The sequence below is a fragment of the Temnothorax americanus genome, unplaced genomic scaffold (genome assembly GCF_048541705.1).
Source record: "Temnothorax americanus isolate GAGA-0224 unplaced genomic scaffold, ASM4854170v1 Scaffold84, whole genome shotgun sequence".
NCBI classification, from domain to species: Eukaryota; Metazoa; Arthropoda; class Insecta; order Hymenoptera; family Formicidae; genus Temnothorax; species Temnothorax americanus.
In genome coordinates, this window is record NW_027509807.1 from 193463 (window position 1) to 214913 (window position 21451).

Below are 21451 nucleotides of genomic sequence, written 5' to 3' on the forward strand. Positions count from 1 at the left end.
GCATTTTTATTCATTTTATTCATTGTGGCATTGTTTCTTGGGAAATATAATTTATCTCGTTGTTAAGTTTACGTAAAATCGTCATTTGCGCATAGTTTTCGCGATTGCACTTCTAAGATAGTTTTTACGTAAAGTTCTAGCGTAATAATCACAGATGATTTGCAATGATATAGAGCAATGTTGAAATTAGCAGAGATTTGTGCATTTATAAATATATTTTATTCTTCATATTCTCTTTCATTAAAAATTTCAAAATATTGTATTTACAATCGCAAATCGTTTCATTATGATTGTTATAGTGATACGACGTCGTGACTTGACGAAGAGGCAAGCATTATGTTAGAATGGCGATTTCCGTAACATTAATTGAACCAAGACTGAACCAAAAAAAAAGATAAAAATCCATGAGAACGAACTTTTGAGAACTTATTATATAAGAATTTGGATTTATTTACAAGATGTGCCGAATGCGATAACGCACAAATATTACAAATATATATCTATATATTCACAAAATAAAAAACGCTTATGACTTTTACAGAAATCTTATTTCCTTTTTTAATGATTTGCATCATTGTATTAAAACCAACTTCCTGCGTTCCTACACATTATTTTATAACTTACATCCTTTATTAAATCATATCTTTGGTTACACTTGAGCTTCCTTATCCTGTACGAATAATTTTTCATAGTTTTTGGTCGAGAAAATATCTCTTACAAGGAAAGATTAATGGAACTACAAAGTTCAAGTTTTGGACTTATTATTTCAGTTATTGATTTTTTGTTTTTGATTAAGCGCGTTCAGAGATTAATAAAATATTTCGAAGAGGAGAAGATGGCCAGATCAGGATTTTGGATAAAGCTATAAATTTGCATGGCCTATGAAAAATTTTTTCATTATTTTATATTGTCGGGCACACACCGGTGATAACTTGTCCGTAGGCTCGTTCAGGCCTGATGCTGACGGTCTTCATGTTGATCATAATATTGTTGATACAGCCGACGTATTGAGCCTGCGACGTACTACCTCGTAATTTTCTTCCAAGCATCGGATGGCCACCGATGAATATCGGATGTTTTGACAAGACTCTAGCCACGTTTTTGCCGCCGATTCCGGGCGGTGCCGGTTTATGATCGACCGACAGCAGTACCGCATTTTTCTGTTTGACAGCTGTTGGAAAAAAAGAGGAAAGTGTAATAGCAGAACGCGATTTAAGTAACATCGACTGCTAACCATTAGTGCCATTTGGTCATAGATGAATTAAATCCAAATTAATTTTAACATATCGAAATATTATATCATATTGAAATTAAAATTACGGTTCCAAGAGTACTCTGTAACATTAAGTCGGCTATTTACCTCGAATATTGTGCCAGTTGCCGTCGCACAGGGAGTTTGGTTTCGTCGGCTCGAACGCAGTCTCAATCGAGCCTCTCTGCGTCTTTATGAGGAACTTGACGGTACCGTTAATCATCTCTAGCACAAGATAATCCCTTTTACCGTGCACCGACAGCAAATGTCCAGACGTCGATCGCGGTTTTATGTCCATTTGAATGTCGACCGTGCGGTCTACATTAAATCGATCGACTGAAAATTAATAAGATACTTCCTTTAGTTAACAATCTTCAATTTAGCTAATTGCTATTGCCGACTCGGAAACAATATCGAAACATTTTTTTTATTTAACGTACATTTGTATTAATTGTCTCACCTGCTTTGAATAAATTACTGCCGTTTCCTGGGAAGAAGAAGAGACCGGGCTCGACTCTCTTCGAGCAGGGTATTACGCCTATCTTTTCCGACGGCTCTCCGACGAGTTGTCCATTCATCATGAAGTTTCCTAGACAGCCGCTGAACGTTTTATTGAGACCCTAAAACAAAACAAAAAATTTGTCATATCTTCGTAATTCTAACCATGAGATTAAAAATTAGGCAATCTCACAATATTCGTGTATGCGATGTTGGATATTTCTGGCAAGACACCACCCACGAAGAACGGCGGATTGACATTGATAGTGGTAGTGTGTCCTAATGAGTACCCACCCACCGGTTCCTCCTCGTCCACAATCAGCTGGCCGTAGTTACCTTGTCTCTTGAAGAGCACGATATGCCATTGGTTGTTGTTGATCATTTTTTCACTCATTAGCAATGCCGGTCCGCTGCCGCAGTCGAATTTGTAGTGAATCTTGAAGGATAATTTTCCCAAGATCAGGATGGTTTGTAAGGCAACTTTTCCTCATGTGACTGAAAGTCCGTTCTTTACCTTTCCACCAAGCATGTATACGGCGATTAAATCTTGCTTATTGAGGTCGGAAGTATAGAATATAATTCCATCGTCCGCCATTGTTTTTATATCAATCTGGAAATCGTAGTCGTCTTTGTATCTTCCCTTTAGTGTCCTATATTCTAATCTACTGTTCCTCGCAGTACCTTAAAAAAAAATTATTGAGAACATTGTTTGAAAAATTTTATCGACATAAATTAGTGTCGGATCAAATGTGATATTTTCATCTGAGTATTTTTTCCACTTATTTAAAAATGTGCAAAATACCAAATCGCCAAGCATTCTCAAGATCAGGATCGGTTGCCGGGTAGTATGGCAAATGACACTGGTCGACAGTTTGAGGCTCCTCGGTTGGCGTAGTAGGCATAGTCGGCGTGAAATATTTGTCTAAATTAATTCGTCCTTCTAGCTCTGGTTCTTCCTCTTTGTCATCCTCCTTGTCTATGTCGACGTCTATTATATCTAAAAGAAAATTATTTGTTTCTGTCCTATTTACCCCTCATTGCTTATGGTAATACGATTTATATATATAAATTTCACTCTATTATTGTTACGATTTTGCTTCGCTTACTGATTTGAGTCGACGACTCTGTATCCTCCGGTCCTTCCGACGGTAGTAACGGTGGCAAAAATTCAGGTTCGACAATCGGTGGTAAAACTAGAAAAAAAAGATATAAGCGATTAAACACAACTGAAATAGTTCGACGAGAATTCTATTAGTTAATATCACAACATACGCGTCTGATCACCGCCCTTGCACTTTCCTAGGAACGCATGTGGTCTCTCCGTCGTGTTGGCGAAATTGATAATGATCTCGCTGTTGAGGGTTGCGTCGCCAATACAGCCGACGAAGGGCATGTCAACCGAATCGAAGCCTGACGGCAGTCCACCGATGTACAAGTTGCCGTAGAGGAAGTGTAACGGTGGCGGTGCCGAATCAGTTCTGTAGCTCTTCGTGTCATCAATGTCGAGGTTAAGAGCCGACTGGTCATGAGTTGCGGTCACTACGTGCCATTCGTTATCGTTCAGCTTAACATCCGACGGGTTGGTCCTAAGCTGTTCACCCTGGCTATTGAAGACTAACTGGCCGTCCACCAAAGATAGATAACTAGTAGCCGCACTCTGCTGATCGTTGTTGGTCGCGTAGAAAATCAGACCGTCGCTGGCCAATGTTTTGAACTTGAGATTCACTTGTAGACCGTCGGACGCCAAATTGCGCCATTTCACATAGCCTGGTGTGTTTTTCTCGAACGAGACAAGACTGGCAAACTGAAAGAAATAATTCCAAGAATTAGCGATAAGACGGGAAGTTGCATAATCTGAAAAGTTGTTTTCGAGCAGGAAATTTTTTTTCATTTATGATCTGCGAACAATTAAATTTCCGCTAATTACCCTGACTGGACAACCAGGCATGACTCCAAACGCCTGTACGTTACGCGTGAGATCCACCGAAGTGTCAAGAATGACGACATCGTCGATGCAGCCTTCAAAGCCATTGCTAGTAACCGATTCGTAAGGATGCTTCGCGTTAGGCGGATATCCACCGAAATAAATATGATCTGATGAGGCCAGAGGCTTAGTGGTTCCTCTTTCTTGACTTGACGCGACTGTGTGGTCATCAACCTTGAGCGCGCCCATCGTATCCTGTCTGATAGCCTCCAGAGTGTGCCAGTTGCCGTCATTGTACTTATCCGAAGACCTCAAATCAATCGTACCCTCGCCAAGATCGTACTGATACAACAACTGGCCGTTTCTCATTTCCAGAGACAAGAACTGTCTGCCCTTGCCCATTAAATAAATCAACCCATCCTCCGCGAAAGTTTTGAAAGATAGTTTGATGATGAACTTTCTGGTGTCTGGCGTAATCTGCGAGCTCTTCTTGCTGAGAATTGCGTAGCCGTGTCGATCGAAACGGTATCCTCTACTCGGCGCGAAATTAATGAGCTTGTCGCGTTCGAGCGCGCTCTTCTGGTTGTTCTCGCCGTCGACGAAGTTCCAGAAAGACACCGGAATATCGCCTATCATCAATTCCTCCATCTCACCCTCGAAAGAGGACGCGGTCACAGCGTCCTGAATGCGGAAGGATGATGGATAACCACCGACGAAGAGTTTCGAATGCTCCTGATCCACGTTGAAAATATAATAAGAGCCTGGCAAGACCTTTTCCTTCTCGTACAATGCATCCTTGCCTTCGCCAATATCCTCGCGAACGATTAATTTGACATTCTTGCCAGTCCTACAAAAAAAAGTTCGAGGAATATCGATACAAAATTACTTTTGTCTAAATAATGTCACACGTGTCAATGTCAACCTGTCGATAATTATCTGTCGCCACACATTATCCGATACGAATTTGTTGTGAATTATCCTCTCCGGTCCGGATCCCAGATCGACTATAAGCACGGGATATCCGCTCTCAATCAATAACGCCATAAAGTCGTGCTATGAAATATAAAATTATCGTTAGGAAAATTTTCTTCATATTTCTTTGGTCCACATTATAACTTTCTTTCAAAATTACTACATTAGATTTTATTGCTTATTACCGTCTTAGAGCGTGGTAGCTTTGTCTTCTCCTCATTGCCGAGGTAGAGCAGAAAGCCGTTGGTCTTGTTGGTCCTGAAATACAGGGATATTTTTGTGGATGTAGCTAGAAGCGGCAGGCTCTCTGGATTCTTCAGCTCCAAAGTAGTGTTCCTGTAGAAGGTCAAACCGGTCTTGAATCGATTGGCCAATTCCCGGGCATTCGCGATTTTGTTCCTCAGGGCATCGATTTTGCTCTGTAGATCGTTCCCAGTTGCGTCGATCGATTTCTGATTGTTATTCAGACTGTTTAGCAGATTGGTGATGTTTGGCATCACTTTGTCTACAACATCCAGCTGTTTGTTTGCCTGCGAGATATCGCGGATTGACTCTGACGTATTCTTCGAGAGTTGCTTTGTCTCCCGCAGGTCTTCCGGTATCTGATTGACAATACCGTTCAAATCGTCGATGGCGACTTTGATGTTACGCTCGACATTCACCGCTTGATTCATGGCGTCATGTGCGACTGAAGATGATTGCGAAGGAATGTTGCCAAGCGTCCTGCAATTTTTACTTATTAAGAACGGATATGTGCTTTAGTATTAAAGGTAACGTACCTTAACATGCCTGTTGCCTTTAAAAAGTAAATTTGATCGTATAATTATTTTTATATTTAATTGTAGGAAATAAAATGACTTGATGATTAAAATATAGAAAGCAAGCAGTACTTGTCAATGGTGTCGAGAAGTTCCTTGTTACGTTTATTTTGGTTGTCAATCAGAGTTGCGTTGTTCCTTGCGTCTCGCAAATCGTTCTCGGGCTGACCTGTCGTTTTCATTAAAGCGATCGCGGAAGCTAACAATTTGGAGCACTCGTTTCGAGAGTCCAACACCCTTTGCTCGATTCCATCAGTCTGACATTAATAAAAAAAAATAAAAATAAAAAACAATTCAAGTAAATAGATATGAATCAAGATTATAATATCCAGTTCTTCACCAGCGCTGTTGCGTTCTCAGCAGCGATTACAGCATGATCTGCAGCATCTTTTGCAGTTTGAAGTGCGGTTTCAATATCTCTGTAAGCTGAAACGGCTCTCACCGCATTAGTATTGCGAGTGTCGGTTAATAGACTATCCAATTCCAGCGAACGATTGTATAGGTATGCCGCGTGAGTATGGGCTTTCTGGATTGGTTCAGCCAGGTCGATCAGCATTTCGTCATTCACAGCAATAGTATTGTTCAGTCGATCAGCCGCATCGCTAACAGTGTTAGTTTCTAAGGAAAAGAAAATCTATTATTTTTGCGATTATTTTTATCATTATTTTTACAATTTCCAATCAAAGTGTCAAAACATCGAAAGATCACAGCTCAGGACACCTGCGTTATTCTTTGACAGATGTACCGCCCCAGTCAAACTCCCCGCCTGGCAGTGTCCTCGAATCGGATCACGCGGGAGTATTAACGGCGATCGGCCGCGAGGCCTCACGCCACTCTGACACGCTTGGCTCTAGAACACCGTGACCGCCGGGGCACGAAGCCCTCGGGGCACGCGCTCCGCCTAACCGAGTAAGTAAGGAAACGATGAAAGTAGTGGTATTTCACCGGCGATGTTGCCATCTCCCACTTATGCTACTCACGTAGAAGATCGATATTGGTTCTCGCATGATTAAGGAAATCGCTAGCGTTATTCTTAAGCTGCTCTCCGGCTTCCAAGTCCTCTTTCGCTTCGGCGGTAGAGTTTTTCACAACGTCCAGATTGCCAGTCTGCGCAGCGATTCTATTTTCTCGATTCAGCTTATCCACCGTGCTGGCAATTTCTTGAGCTATCTGCACGATGTCCAGCAGATCATCCATCTTGGCGCTGGCGTTTTTGATCTTGTTACTGAAATCGGCCGCGGCGGAACTTAGGTTGCTAGCCGGAAAGTTGTAATCTTGCATCTCGGAAATCAGGATATTAGCTTGGTTCGCTTGGTCTAGAGCGTTATCCCGAAATTTAACGAAGGAGACGTCCTTGATTCTCTTCAGAATCCCCTTTGCCTCGTTTAGGGCGTTATCGACCTTGGCGCCCGTTCCCAGTTCAATATTCAGCGCCAGCGATTGCACTTCCGATACAATCTGATTCACTAGGTCAATCTTGCGCACCACGTCTTCCTCCAGAGTATTCATGTCCTGCAACGTGTTCTCCGCGGCGTCCTTCCACTTGACGCTGTCCTCGGCAGTAAAATCAATGTTTCGTTTCTGATTGTACACCTCGTGTTCCAACCGCTCCAGCTTCTTCTGCAATGGCAGCAGATTCACCCGACTTGGATCTAGTAATCTAACTTCGGGATAGAGCTCGTTGACCGTGTCGTTGATAAACTTAAGTCGTTGATGCGTAAAATAGCCTTCCGCGACCGTCTGAAAGTGTGTATTAAGAATACATTAAGTTATATTGGTTTTTTTAATTACATGTATATACATATATGTATAGCCACAAAATTGTCTTTTATTTACACTATACTTGCGTGATACAGGCTCTAACAGATCCTCTAGTTCATCTGTAACATCCAAAAGATTTCCCGTGCAAGAACCGCAGGAGAAGCAGCCTTGCGCCGGGATGAGCACGTGCCGGTACGGACAGTGGTCGCATTTTTCGCCAATCACACCAGGTAAACAGGTGCACTGACCAGTGGTCGTGTTGCAAGACACGCCGACGGAGTAACCAGTGTGACATTCGCACGCTAAAAGAGATGGGTAATTATATGTTTAACTTTTATCATACAATTATTCTAACATAGCTAATCTTTAATCTGAGTAGGTTATTACTACTCGGATTACATAATGACTGTCCAACGTAAGAATTATTGATTGATTTAAAAGAGGTACTGATCGGTCTTGTTCATAATAAAATCAATTTTTGTTCTATGAGTCTTCTGCGATTCGTAGACTGACTTTACTCATTTATAAAAGCGAATAATGATTCAAATAATGATTCTAAGAAAGATAGTCTTACATGTGCATCCGCCCGGTCCGTAATCCCAATATCCCTGAATGCACTGGTCGCATCTGCGACCGGTAACACCTGGCATACATTTGCATTGACCCGTCTCTCCGTCGCACTGGCTGCTCTCCGAGGCCAGGTCGCAGTCGCATGGCCTGCAACCGTTGCAAGTGCCGAAACCATAATGATCGGGCGCGCAGCGATCGCATTGCTCGCCGATCACGTTTTCTTGGCAGAAACATTGACCATTGTAGCTGTCGCAGTGTTCCATCCCGCAGTCGTCGCATACGCAGCTACGACAGTCTTTCCGGTCGATGGCGTCGCCAAAGTAACCGGGGGCGCACAGATTGCACGCTTCACCGTAGGTATTGTTCAAACATTGCAAACACTGGCCGGTGATGCTGTCGCACGAGCCAATCTGATTGGTGTCGATATTGCCGGAGCACTCGCACGGCTTGCAGTAATCGCCGTACACCTCGGGACTGCCGTAGTAACCGGCGGCGCAGACTTCGCAACGAGCGCCGTAATATCCGGGCAGGCAATCGCAGCTGATCTTATTGCCCTCCTCGTTCACCTCGCAGCCGGTGGCAAAGTTGTTGGAGGCGACCGGCAACGGGCATGCACAAATTAAACAATCCGTTGGTGTGCCCACAGTGGCATTACCGTAGTAGCCTTGCTCGCAGTACTCGCAGTGGTCGCCAATAGTGCCGTTCTTGCAGTTCTGTGAAGAGAATCGGAATAGTTACAGATAAAAAAAAAACTGTTTGATGAAAAATTTTATACTGGAAAAAATCTGTCCAATTCACCTGACAAATCCCGGTGTTTACATCGCATGTACTCGCATGACCGTTGCATTGACAAGGTGCGCAGTATCCTCCGTATGGTCCCGATTTAATCCTGTAATATCCCGGTGCGCATTCCTCACATGAGAGTCCTTGATAATTGGGTGGACACTGACACTGTTCCACACTGCTAGCCCGGGCACTGTATTGAGCTGAGTATTGTTCCGTTGTGACGTCCAAAGTCACATATGATAATCTGAAAAGATATTTATTGTAAGGTAATGATAACAAATCCTCGGAATAGAACCGCCAAAGATACGTACATAGCCTGGATGCTAGGATTCCAATACGTAGCACGCACGTATATTGCACGTAGATCTTCGAGAATAACCATAATTTGTTCTCTGGTCGCGCTGAGCCTGTTGCTAGTTACAAAGTTAGCCTCAACGAGACGGACGGACGCCCTAAAGTTCACAGAGGATGGTGGTTGCTCGTCGGAATAATAAAACAACGTAGTGTTGGCGCCTTGAAGGACAACGTCGGCGGCGCTAACAGCCTTGCCGAACGGTCCCGTGGTGTAGAAGACGGTATAATTGAAGTAGCCACCGTAAGAAGTCAACTTCTTATTAAGATAGGCATCGGGCGCCAAAAAGTAGACGACGTTCTCGATAGTGTCGTCAGTGTCGAGCGAGATAGTGAACGTAGTTTCATTGTCTGAAGAGTAGGTTGACACATTGGTAAAGTTGCCGGTCTTATCAACAGGCGTGACATATCCCCAACCGGCCATATGCATAACATGGGTCCAGTAGAGATTCGCGGAGGCACACCTGGTCAATGAGTGTTACATTATTTTTTTTAAATTTGTACGTTGATAGCAATTAATCCCTGTTAATGATAGTAGATCAACGATAGTAGATCTATAACACGATGTAAAGCGATGATAGTAAATAATGACAGAGCGTACCTGGTGGTCTTGCCAAAGCAGAAGCACTTGGTACAACCATCCGCATTCTCAGCCTGGATGTCGAAGGTGCCCTCGCGGCATACGTCGCATGCCAGACCTTGCACATTCACCTTGCAGAAGCACTCGGCCGTATATTGGTCGCAGATATCGTTGGTGGTGCCGCGTGAATCGCAATCACAACGCTCGCAATGCGGAAACTGCGAGTAACCAGCTTGACAGGTGTCACAGTGACGGCCCTTCACGTTCTCCTTGCAACGGCAGCCAATGTCGTCGCACTGCAGATCGCCGTCCAGGACGCCCAAAAGTGAACAGTTGCACTCCTCGCAGCCGACGATCGGGTGGAATCCGTAGGTGCCAGGTTCGCACTGATCGCATCGTTGACCGGTCACTCGGGGCGGACAGATACATCTGCCGGTATCCCGTTCGCAGAGAGCGGGACAATTGCACGGTTTGCATCTGGGAAAGCCGTAGAAGCCAGATTTGCAGCTCTCGCATCGTCTGCCGATGATGTTCGGTCGACAGGGACATTGGCCGCCGAATTTGTCGCATTCGAAGCTGGTGGAGCCCTCGCTGTCGCAATTGCAAGGCAGCGCACCGTTGTTATAATTAGCCGTTAGAGAAAAGCTGGAGTCACGACAAAAGCCGTCCTCGGTGACGTTGATCTGGAAATGATTGCTGCCGCAACGCTTAATGAACTCTTTCGTCTGGTCGAACTGTAATTTATCGAGGATCTTCTCGTTGTACTGATCCGCCGGGATCACCAGCACGTAATCTAACCAGATACCACGGCCGGGCTCTTTCAGTGTCAGCACGAAATTTTCAATCAGCTGAAACCTGGTATCGTTGTCGTCGATTTGACGTACAACGCTACGACAGCCGCTGTTACTAGGACAGTGGGAAACGGGTACCTTCCCCTCGTAAAACTTGCCGTTTTGCACCAGCACGTCCAGCTCGAATTGAGGATGATCCGGTTGATAATACTGTATCACGAAGACGTAATCTCCCGGTTGGGATACCTTTGCGTGAATATCCACCATGTCGCCATCACCTAGGTAGATCAATTTGGTGGCGTTATCGTAAATGCCGGGAGGATTTTCAGCTTCGGGAATGCCATTAGAAGCCTCGAACTCGATCTTCTTGGCGTCGGCGGCACCGGGAAACAATCCTTGTACGCATTTGCCGTTTTTCCTCACGCAGATAGATTTAGGCTTCACGTAGTCCAGCGACCACTGATGATAGGGAATTGCCACTATAGAGTCGATCGCGACGTTTGAGGTCGGTTCACCAGTCAGCACCAAACTAACGTAGTTTGATGGGAAATTCATGACGGCCACCTTGCCGTAGGTATCGGTGACAACCTGTCGACATGTGCTGGTATATCTACAGGGATTCAGAGTGACTTTGCCCTTGCCGACGGTATTCGCCTCGATTAGCAGCACCGACGTGTCTCGCTCATCCCGCGGAGTGACATAAGTCACCACGAGAACGTGAGGACCAGGTTTGCTGATTCTCAATTCAAAATGGATTTGTTCTTGCTGCTTGTTGATGAGCGGCACCTCATCCTCGCCGATCTCTTGTAAAGTCTCGCGATAAGTGAAATACTCAGTCAACGGGATCCGTACATTGTTCTCGCTGAGAAAGCCGCCGGCGCCGTGGACTAAGTCAAATCGTGTTAAGTTCGGATATCCGTAGTGCCTGCAGAGTCTCTTGTAACCGACTTCGCAGGGTACGTTTACGTCCTGCGTCAATATGCCGCCCTCGTAGTATTCCGATGGTAATAGAACGAAGTAATCAAGGAACATACTCTTCTTCGTGGCAATCTTGATGGACCAATGTCCGGGGTTCATCACCATGGGTGATGGATGGTTACCGTGTGCTCCGGCAACCGTTACAAAGGACGGTCGACTGGTTGGCTTAAAGTTGACTTTAAACTGTTGCTCTACCTCAGATGGACTGTCAGGTGTGATAGTGATAGTGCCGAGGATCGGCTCACTACTGGGATTCACGTAACGCAAAACCATCCGATAGAGCGAAGACTTGCCGATGTTTACGCCCAGTACAATTTCGTCTTGCTGAGTAGTAAACTCAGCGTACCCTTTCCAACTGAAGCCCGGAAAGATATCTTCCGCGAAGCCGTAACGGACTCCGCTACCACTGGGAGTTTTGCCAACCTCGGCCTCGTATTGATATTGATGAAGAGTTGGGAAGTAATGCGCTTTCAAAGGCTCCTTACACGTAAGACCGGTCACCCGTGGTTGGCAAGGACACTGGCCAGTTTGCTTGTCGCATACCGGATTCACGGAACCGCCAATGTCGCAAGCGCAATCTTAATGAAAAAATGCGTTACGTTAAAGATTAAATATTATGAAACGGAGAAATCGATTGACTTACCAGAACAACCGAAAAGATTGTTTTCCTGAAGATTGTACGTTCCGTCAATGCATCGGCTGCATCCTCTGTCAGTTACGCTGGGTTTGCAGATACACTGTCCAGTTTTAGTGTCACACTCGCCAATGCTGCCGATGACTCCAGGAATGTTACACTGACATTCTTAAATGCAAATATGTTTCGTAAAAAATCACGTGTCATATATAATCATATATTTTAAACTTATATCACATCCGAACCTTCGCAACCATCTGAATTGTAAGGCTGCAGATTCCAATAAAGTGGCTTGCATTGGTTGCATATCCTTCCCTCGACTCGGTCCTTGCACTGACAGAGTTCGCCAGGCGGCAAGGAGCCACAACCTTGGAATGTCGCAACTATGCCAGCCGGATCACAGTTGCAACCCTCGCAGGTAGGAAAGTTGTAGTAGCCCTCTTTGCATTGCTCGCATCGAACACCGTCGAAGTTCTCGCGGCATTGGCATTTACCTTCGCCGTCGCAGGATACGCCGATGGAGCCATGGCTATCGCAATTGCATGCTAATGTCGAAATATTAAAAAATATTTAACTGACAAAATATATAACTGCTTAATTTAATTTTAATAAGATAAACTAAAATGTGTCCAGATTATATTAGAATATTTAAAGATAATAAAATATATTGTACGAAGATTTGTCTGAGACATCGTATAACGAGAATTTCGCGAGTAGTATTACATACCAATGCATTCCGGGTATTTGTAGTATCCTGGACTGCATTGACTGCAAGTTCTTCCGGCGAAATTGGCGAGGCACGAGCACTTGCCCGCGGAATCGCAACTGATGCTGGATGAGCCGACGGAGCTACAGTTGCACGGTACACAGTTGGGATAGCCGTAATATCCCGGGATACACTGGTCGCATCTAACGCCGCCGTATCCTTCCTTGCACAAACAAACGCCATCCGACTTGTCGCAAATACCGGATTCTGTTCCGCGAGCATCACAATTGCAATCTGCAAATTGCATAAAGAAACCATGTCTAAGATTGATGTCATAAATGTAGAAACGGAATTTACAGATCCTATCCTGTCGTATATTGCAGTCAAACAATTTTAAATTTTATAATCATTTTATTTATGCAAAAAATTATTATAAATCTAAAAATATTTTCTTATCAAAAGAAAAATTAAATTGCTATAAAATAAAGAACGATAAAAGAGAAGATAATCACAAAAAAAAATGATCGTCAGCAATTTACCGAGTGCCAAATCTTTATATTATTGTCAACATATAAATTCAATATTCTGCTATATTAGCGGTTTTTAAATATATGTTGAAAATAAATGTGACGTACATGTGCAAAGAGGATAGTTGAAGTACCCGTCCTCGCAAATGTTACACGTTCTGCCTCCGTAATTGTTTTTGCACGTGCAGTTACCGGACACCACGTCGCAGACATCGTTTAGGGCGCCCAGAGGATTGCAACTGCAAGCTGAAATCGTAATAATAACCGACGTTACTTTCCAAATAACTTTGTCCTAAAGACCTTGAAATAACTTTCAAGAGATTCACTCACGTAAGCAGTCGGGGAAATTGTAATATCCCTCCGCGCAGAGATTGCAATAGTGGCCGGCGTAGTTTATCTTACAGGGGCAATAACCCTCGGTTGCTTCGCAATGATAACCGTCCGTGCCGCGCAAATCACATTCGCAGGGCAAACAATTAGGATAGCCAAAGAATCCGTAATTGCAAGTATCACAATTCGGCGGTGTAAACTCCTTTCGGCACTCGCATTTTCCAGTGGAATCGGCGCAGTTTCCGGTCGAGTAAAAGTAATCGCAGTTGCAGGCTAATTAAATATATAAAAAGTCCAACTTGTGTGAAATTTATAAGTTATAATAACGACTTAAAAAATACCGAGTTTATATCTTAAATGAACTTACGTTGACATACGTCGGTTGCGTTGAGTGGCTTATCCCGAGGCCTGTAGAACTTGGGCTTGCAACGGTTACAATTGATGCCTTCAGTGTTGTGTCTACAATTCTGACAAATACCACCGCCCTCGTAATTACCGTGGATGTCCAGTGATAAGTGCTTCTCATCAGTGTCCGCACTGTAAAGGCACTCGTCCGAATGTCCGAAGCAGTTGCAGGCTGTAAATATTAATTCGCTGCTAAAGAAAGACAGTGTATCTCTGGCAAACCCACCGTGTACCCATAAAATCATCATTGTTTTAATTAAAGTATAAAAATTCATTTATGTTATTCTAAGTAATTTGCCGATTCAAGAAAATAATTTTCAGCATATAAAATTAGTATTCTTAGCAGATCTGTTTGTTATTCGTGTAATAACTGATAGAATTTATTGCTGGTAAATTTTTCTCTTCAAATACTGAGAAAGTAAATTGTTTTTACGTTCGCATATGAATTTCTTCGACGCCGTGGATTGTCTCCATTTTTTCTGTTCGAAACCCTTGCAACATGTTGCGCACTGAGGTCCGCAGGTGTTGTGCTGGCACCGGCAGACCAATTTCTTCGGCATATTGGGGTCCTGAATGTCGCAGATGTCCGCGTGACCGTTGCACATGCAACGACCGCCGATGCTAATATCTTTGATCGAATAAAAGTACTGCAATACAAACAAAAACTTCTTTAACAGCCAAATTATTAAAAAAACAATTATAAAAATATCGGATAACGGGAGAATATCGTTTACAAAACGGATTCTAAGATGCTTACCGAAGTTTCTTTTGCATCGCTAAGTAAAAATTTGTTTCAACGACAAGCATGGATATAAATTACTTATTACAGAGAGTCAGATATCGTTGAGAAATCGAGAGCAACGTTTCAACGTCACTTACTCTCCTGGTGACGGTAGGATCTTGACGAACGACGGACATCAGGTGCCCCAGCAAATTCTTCGTCCGGAGAAAACGGAAACGAACGTTCGTCGCCCGCGTCCATTCTTGCAACAAAGTCGAATTGAAATAGTGCTTCGCCGAGGGTCGGTTATTCAGGATTGAGATCGGGATCTCGCCGCCCTCGAGTGGGACGACCTTTGAATATTCGGTCGTGCAGATCACGCTGTCGTCTCGAATAATCGGCTTGTGGCTGTCCACCCCGAAGTAAGTTAGACAATCGCTGGCAGAATCCGAGAAATATTGCCAAGGTGACCAGGTTTTGCCGTAATCCTTCGACTTCTCCAGGATCCAGAGTCCTGGCCGAGGTGAATTTCCCATTCGCACATAAACGTAAGCCACATGAAATTCCTAAAAAAAAAACCCGTGTGTTTTTATCAAAAATCTTCGTTCTATTTTTTTTATCTTTATTCTCTTCTTATAAGCATTGGGATAAGCATTATTTATGTCTATTTTTCTCTTTGCTTTTCCCAAAACCTTCTTGCCATAATAATTATTATATTATTTTACGAAAAAATTTATCATTCAACAGGCTTTGCCTGTTAAAATTTATAGCTTTCAGTCATTTAATTTCGTACGAGTGCGTTCCTGTTATTTCAAACAAAATAATGTGAACCAAGGGTAAAAACCGAGGACTGAATGCCAGATGTGTGCCATACATGGTTTCGGATGCTCTAAGACCATCAAAATCTCAAGTATATGGGCTAGCTGAGAGGAAAAGGGAGATAGCGAGATAGAGAGATAAAAAGAGAGGTTTATTCTTTTCTGGGACAATAGATTTAAGAAATTGGAGAGTATAATAAATCTAAAGAATAAAGGATGTGTCTAAGCAAATGAGAGAAAAAAAAGAGATAAAAAGCATTTAAAAAATTATTAAAGAAAGAAAAGATGGAAGAGGGAGGGGAGGGGAGGAGAATAAAAGAGGAGAGGGGAGGGAGGGAGGGAGGGAGGGAAGGAGGGAGGTAGGGAGGTAGAGAGAGAGAAAGAGAGAGAGAGAGAGAGAGAGAGAGAGAGAGAGAGAGAGAGAGAGAGAGAGAGAGAGAGAGAGAGAGAGAGAGAGAGAGAGAGACGGAGACGGAGATAGAAACGGTCAAACAACGGTGTAAATGAGCTTCTCTAAAAAGATTAGCGAATGAGTAACAGCTTTTGCGTACGCTACAGTCGCGAGGATAGACTGCAGTTCTGATAACAGCTAATCGTATTAAGAAATAAGATACGTTTGGATATACAGCCATCAGCTACGTCTTTCCCTCTCTCTACTTGTGCACTAATAATTGGATAAATAAATAAATATTGAGAATTTATATTAATTATACCATGAAACGTATCATCAGATTAATTACATATTAATTTAATAGAAACTAAAGGTATTCGCAGAAAATTTGCAGAAAAATATGTGACACTTTTCAACAGTGGAAACAATAAATATTGCTGATGATCCTCGTCTTTCATTATTCTCCGGAAGCAAACCGCAGATAAATCTTCCCACTTGCAGGAAAACGCCTACTACTTGCGCGATAGAACGTTTACATCGCCGATAAAAGAATCGCGCATCATTATTTCCTGCCGCTTCTGAATCAGATCCTTTTAAACATGCTTCGAAAACATGATCATCTCATTATACTAATCTCTGTGTTTTATGTTATATATAATAACTTACTTGTTCCAGGTTGATCGTCAGATTGACCTCATTATATTTCATCCCTCTGGATAAAGGTGGTGATTGCCACCAAGTTTCCATACCGTCGACCGCATATTCGGGTGGATGCTTTTTTTCCGGATTATCAGGATCGCAATAATCGCATACCTGTGGAAAAAAAACAAAATCTATCATTATGTCGAGAAGAGAAAAGAATTAATTATAAATAATAGAATCTAATGTACAATATTTATTTTAGATATGAGCTTAAAGTAAACGAGAATTTTTGTAAGAGCAAATTTATAATTTTTATTTATTTTTTATCGTCACACGCATCTCTCTCTCTCTCTCTCTCCTCTGCTTGCTGTATTATATTAAAATTTTCAGAGAAATCTTCTAATAACAAATCTTAATATAAAGGAACGAATTTAAATAATCGGGAGATAGATATGTAGATGAAGATTTCTTTTTCTGGAAATCTGTGTATGACATAGAAAGCTTCTTAATTTCGGACGGGTGAACGATCGAGTGTTATCGAGAGGTCACCCTTATCTTCCGTTTTATCAGGCTTCACGCTTCTGGTTCTTTTCGGTTTCGTCTCCTTTTACCCACATAGATAGGTACATACAATGTCGTAAGCTGATGCCTCGTGTTCTCAATGATCTAGATGGATGCTGGATCAGCATTACGACACAATTAAAATACAAAATGCATATAGAAACTCAGACTTTGATAATTATAATGCAAATTGAAATTTTCAAACTTTACGCCCATACTAAATAATATCGCAGGGAAAGTAAATTTGGAAATTAACTATGGATTATATATTTTTGTACTTATAGTAAATACATTATACATCTCCATATTACATATATGTGCGCGCGGTTTCTATTTTCAATAACGAAGAATCATGCGTTCGCAGGGAAACGCGATCCTACGATCTTCTATCGCATTCTTCGAACACAATCATAGACCCTGCGAACTGGTTTTTAGCTGGATCTTTCGAACGAAAGAGCTTTGTAGGCATCTTTTGTCCTGATTCGCCGACAAAACGCTTACGCGTTAATATATCACAAAGAAATTTAATTTTCGAAGCAGCTAAGAATGGCAATCACGGAGAATTAAAATTGTATTACTTATCCAAATACATAATAATATACATAAAAATTCCAGTTTTATTGTTTATAAATTTATAAATTATTATTTTAGTGAAAATAAAATCTTAATTAAAAAATTTAGCAAAAGTTTTTAAATTTTACAAGTACAGAAAATTACAAATACAATTGCGTAAAGGCATATCATACATTTATTATCAACAAGTTTTATATAATAATAAAAAAAAAAGGATAAAAATATTAATTTAATAATATTAAATAAACGTTATATATAAATTTATTCAATAAATTTCTTTGTATGTGTTCGCCGTTCGATTAATGAAAGCTAATCTTCCATCAGTGGTTTCATTCATTTCTTCCGATTATTTATCGTAATTCTCAGATAAAGAGAGAGACAGAAAAAGTGCGAAGTGTATATGTATTTATAAATGTTTATAAAATATTACATTTCGATGATGCGAATAGCTATTGATATAAATAGAAAAACCATGTAAAAGAGGATAAGAAAAGGAAGTAGTTGAGTGTGTAAGAGTTGATGCCTTAAAGCTGATAAACTCTTGGACTCATAGGACCTAATCATAGTAGATAAAATTCGGTGCAAATACTGAAGACGAATATATCACAATTCCCTCGGCATGCAAGAGTATTCATTAAATCGATTTTCATTCTGTTCATATAATATTCAATCAACAGATTATTGTCTAAATATAAATTTGAATAAGTTTAAATCATCAAAAAATGTAATTTTTTTGCATCTATGTATAAAAAATTCATTTATAAGTTTTCAATATTTTGTAGTTACAGCCGAGGGTTAAAAAAAAGTTTTCCTAACTATTAATTTAATTTTGATTAAATGAGTTTTGAAAGAAAGTTTGGTAAATTCGAATTACATACGCGTCTAATAGATATTACACACTGTGTTACAAACATATCAAGCACCTTTTTACAGTATATTTATCGCTGGTATTTACCTGGCCTTGAATCAAGTTGATATCTTCATCCTGATCGGCGTTCGCGCCGACGAGTTTGCAATAAAGCTCGGGGCCGGTAGTGTCGACGCCGCACGTAGCCGAGGCCACGATCTCCTTGCCTTCGGCCAAATTGAAGTACGGCGGCGTCAGGATCTCGCACCTGGACAGCCGGACGATCAGCAGAAGACCGGCGAAGGTTGCCGGCAACCGCATCCTGCCAGTAGCAGAAAATCCGACACCTTCTCAAGTTCTTTCGCGGAACTGCTTCACTATTTTTTTTTCTTCACTTTCGTCTTCTCTCTTCTTCGTCTCGCTCCCTTCCTCCCTCTCTCTCTCTCTCTCCCTCTTTCTTCCGTGAGAGAGATGATGATGCCTGGACGCTTTCTCGGTGCCGACTGTCCAGACCAGACTAGAGTTCATCCAGTACCGTCGACTTGCCAGATGAGAAGAACTCGGTGGGGGTGAAACAGATCAGTGATCTTCAAGTCGGAGTTTGAATCCCGCGTGGACCCGAGTACAGGCATCCTGAGTCGCTTACGTTCCGTCTTCATCTGGAGATTTTTACGCGAGTCTATCAAATTATGCTCGTAACAAAGATTTAAAAAAATATAATTAGATAAAAATTCTAAATCTAAATTTTATCACCCTTTCCCTGATATTTTTACGATATGCATCTCATGATATCGCAAAGTATGGATATATTTGTATATTGTTTATGCATATTCTAATTAAAAATTTTCTAAGAACATATCAATTATTTCTTTATAACGAGATCTTATTGTCATTATTTTTTCTTACGAAAGTAATAATTATATGACAAAACATAACTTTGAAGATCACTGATTTAGAAGGACCGAAACTACATGGCATCTTTCATATACACGAGAATGAGATTTTGTTTATAGTTTCTTCGACGCTGCATTATCTTACAGCTCAAGACAGCTCTGACAAATATGGAACTCCAGCGTCTTATTCGAATAAAATATACATATAAATTTTCATTGATATTTAATTGTGAAATATACTCGATCTCAAATACAATTATATATTTTTAATTTTTTTGTTTTTAAGGTATGTAAACGTGAGGGAAAAATAAATTGATATAGGACAAGTAATTTTATTAGCAGAATATTTAAATTAAAATATTTTATTAGCAGAAATAAAATATAGTATACCTTTCATGATTACGTTCTCAACAAAAATATGTCACAAATATGGCACAAAGTTATCTATTTCATAGCATACGCTTGCGACTAGATGTATAATTTTCCTGTTTTTTTTTATTTAATCCTGCTTTAACGGGTGGCTTCTGTAATAAAGAGCGGAGAACATGATGCTGGAACTCAGCAGGACCGAGATGATGAAGTTCCCCAGCAGCAATATATCGGCAGAGTCGATCCATATGGTGAATACCCTCGCTGAAACACAATTGAAATGTTTGACTCGTTACCAGAAATCATTTTATGTATGCGAAACAGGAAACTTACTCAGATTAGTGAAGGCGGATATAAACCAGGTGAGAGGCGATACGGACTCTGCGTTTTTAGCTCGAAGTATAGCCAGCAACTGAACGACTTTACTGGAAGCTGAGATCGGTGTACACATTGGCTGAAAACCCAAGTGTAAAAAAGATGTATCAAAACACAACAAGAAGAATTATTTGTAATACACTAAAATAGTTATTGTACCTACCGCTAAGAGTGTAAGTACAATTTTGGGAACAATTCCCAACAATAAGCAACTGCTCAGCGTAAAGTATACTATGGCACCTAAGAAGGACCACATATTGATCCTGTTCAAATATTTTAGCACAAAAAATATCAGTATGTACTCCTGCGCTAATATTATCGGATACTCCAAGTAGGACAGCAACGAGTATCCATTCGTATAATTGTAACTAGTCATCACAGTGTAACTGAAAAACAGACATCAATAAGTTATTGTTATTATTTATGAAAGAAATAATTGTAAAGGCTTGTATAAGATATAGTCTCGTAAAGTCACCTCGTCAATTCTAAAAATAATCCTAGCGTCGACATCTCATCAGCTGATTTTACAGAGATCAATTTCAATATCTGCGGAATTTTCAATACGAAGCACATGCCTATTGTTATCAGGCTCAACAAATCCGCAAATTGTTGCAGTAGCGTCATTTTTTGTTGTTTTATTTTTCTTGCCTTTTAATCGATGCTACACATATGTATATAAGTTTCAATATTGTGGTACGCTGTAATAAGTTTTAACTTACATCCCGCTTATCGGCAAATCATTATTTTATCTCATCTTTAATCTCTTTAACGGATAAAAGTCAATAAGTCATAATGCAATTAGCATACATTTCGACATTCTCTACTCCGTTTCGTGAAACATATGTGTGCCGTAAGATTCCGAGAAGAACTGCCACTATCTCACCATTCGCTGGAGGTCTGCTTTTTTCGCTGAACACTCTCTATAAAGTGAAACAGATATATATATTTGAAATTTGGCGAAAGCAAGAAGGGAAGTTCTAGCGCAGTGCGGCCAAGTTTTAGTGGCAATAAAAAAAACAAAAACCTTAAAGAGTCGTTCGCGCGTGCTAAGTTTAAGGTCCTCATCTTACATTTTGGCGCAAGTACACTTATGCTTTGACATCTCGTTGTATTGTAATAATTATTTGAAAGACAAAAATCGCCGCTCGTCACTCTGAAACTAATAATTAAATGCTAAAGTATTTTAGGGTTAGGAAATCTGTCATATCGATGAAACGAAACGATACGGAGCATGCGTTAAGCCTACAATAGTGCGCGAAATATAAAATCCCATATATAATTTATGTCGGCTAAATGCGCGAAATGTAGAAATAATTAATTGAAACTTAATTTTTTAATTATACTTCAAAAGTTTCGTAAAGCTAAGTTCTCCAAAATT

General features: G+C 41.1%; 2 protein-coding genes and 1 pseudogene across 3 annotated transcripts; 1 reads left to right on the forward strand and 2 right to left on the reverse strand.

Moving 5' to 3' along the window:
- Positions 1–3: 3 nt before the first annotated feature.
- On the reverse strand, positions 4–18926 carry Lana (laminin subunit alpha). The gene is made up of 29 exons (XM_077424446.1): positions 18545–18926; positions 16480–16626; positions 14763–15170; positions 14317–14530; positions 13846–14055; positions 13479–13751; positions 13257–13394; positions 12643–12915; positions 12161–12460; positions 11925–12083; positions 9534–11859; positions 8893–9396; positions 8594–8825; positions 7800–8508; positions 7301–7527; positions 6445–7204; positions 5805–6082; positions 5537–5721; positions 4832–5369; positions 4597–4727; positions 3678–4521; positions 3023–3554; positions 2857–2943; positions 2553–2747; positions 2265–2431; positions 1944–2186; positions 1713–1872; positions 1361–1588; positions 4–1171 (listed from the first exon to the last, which is right to left on the reverse strand). Exons 1-29 carry the CDS (start codon positions 18755–18757, stop codon positions 903–905), a joined length of 10950 nt encoding a protein of 3649 aa, XP_077280572.1. The 5' UTR covers positions 18758–18926; the 3' UTR covers positions 4–902.
- On the forward strand, positions 18908–19600 carry LOC143907613 (uncharacterized; annotated as a pseudogene).
- A 75-nt stretch (positions 19601–19675) lies between these two features.
- LOC143907608 (solute carrier family 66 member 3) lies at positions 19676–21345 on the reverse strand. Of its 2 annotated transcripts, none has more exons than XM_077424488.1 (5): positions 20881–21345; positions 20549–20734; positions 20237–20459; positions 20032–20152; positions 19676–19962 (listed from the first exon to the last, which is right to left on the reverse strand). In XM_077424488.1, the coding sequence occupies exons 2-5, from the start codon at positions 20695–20697 to the stop codon at positions 19829–19831; spliced, it is 627 nt and encodes a 208-aa protein (XP_077280614.1). In that variant the 5' UTR covers positions 20698–20734; positions 20881–21345; the 3' UTR covers positions 19676–19828. The 2 variants fall into 2 exon arrangements, with proteins under 2 accessions (XP_077280614.1, XP_077280613.1); XM_077424487.1 differs by having other exon boundaries at positions 20549–20771.
- Between the last annotated feature and the right edge of the window lie 106 nt (positions 21346–21451).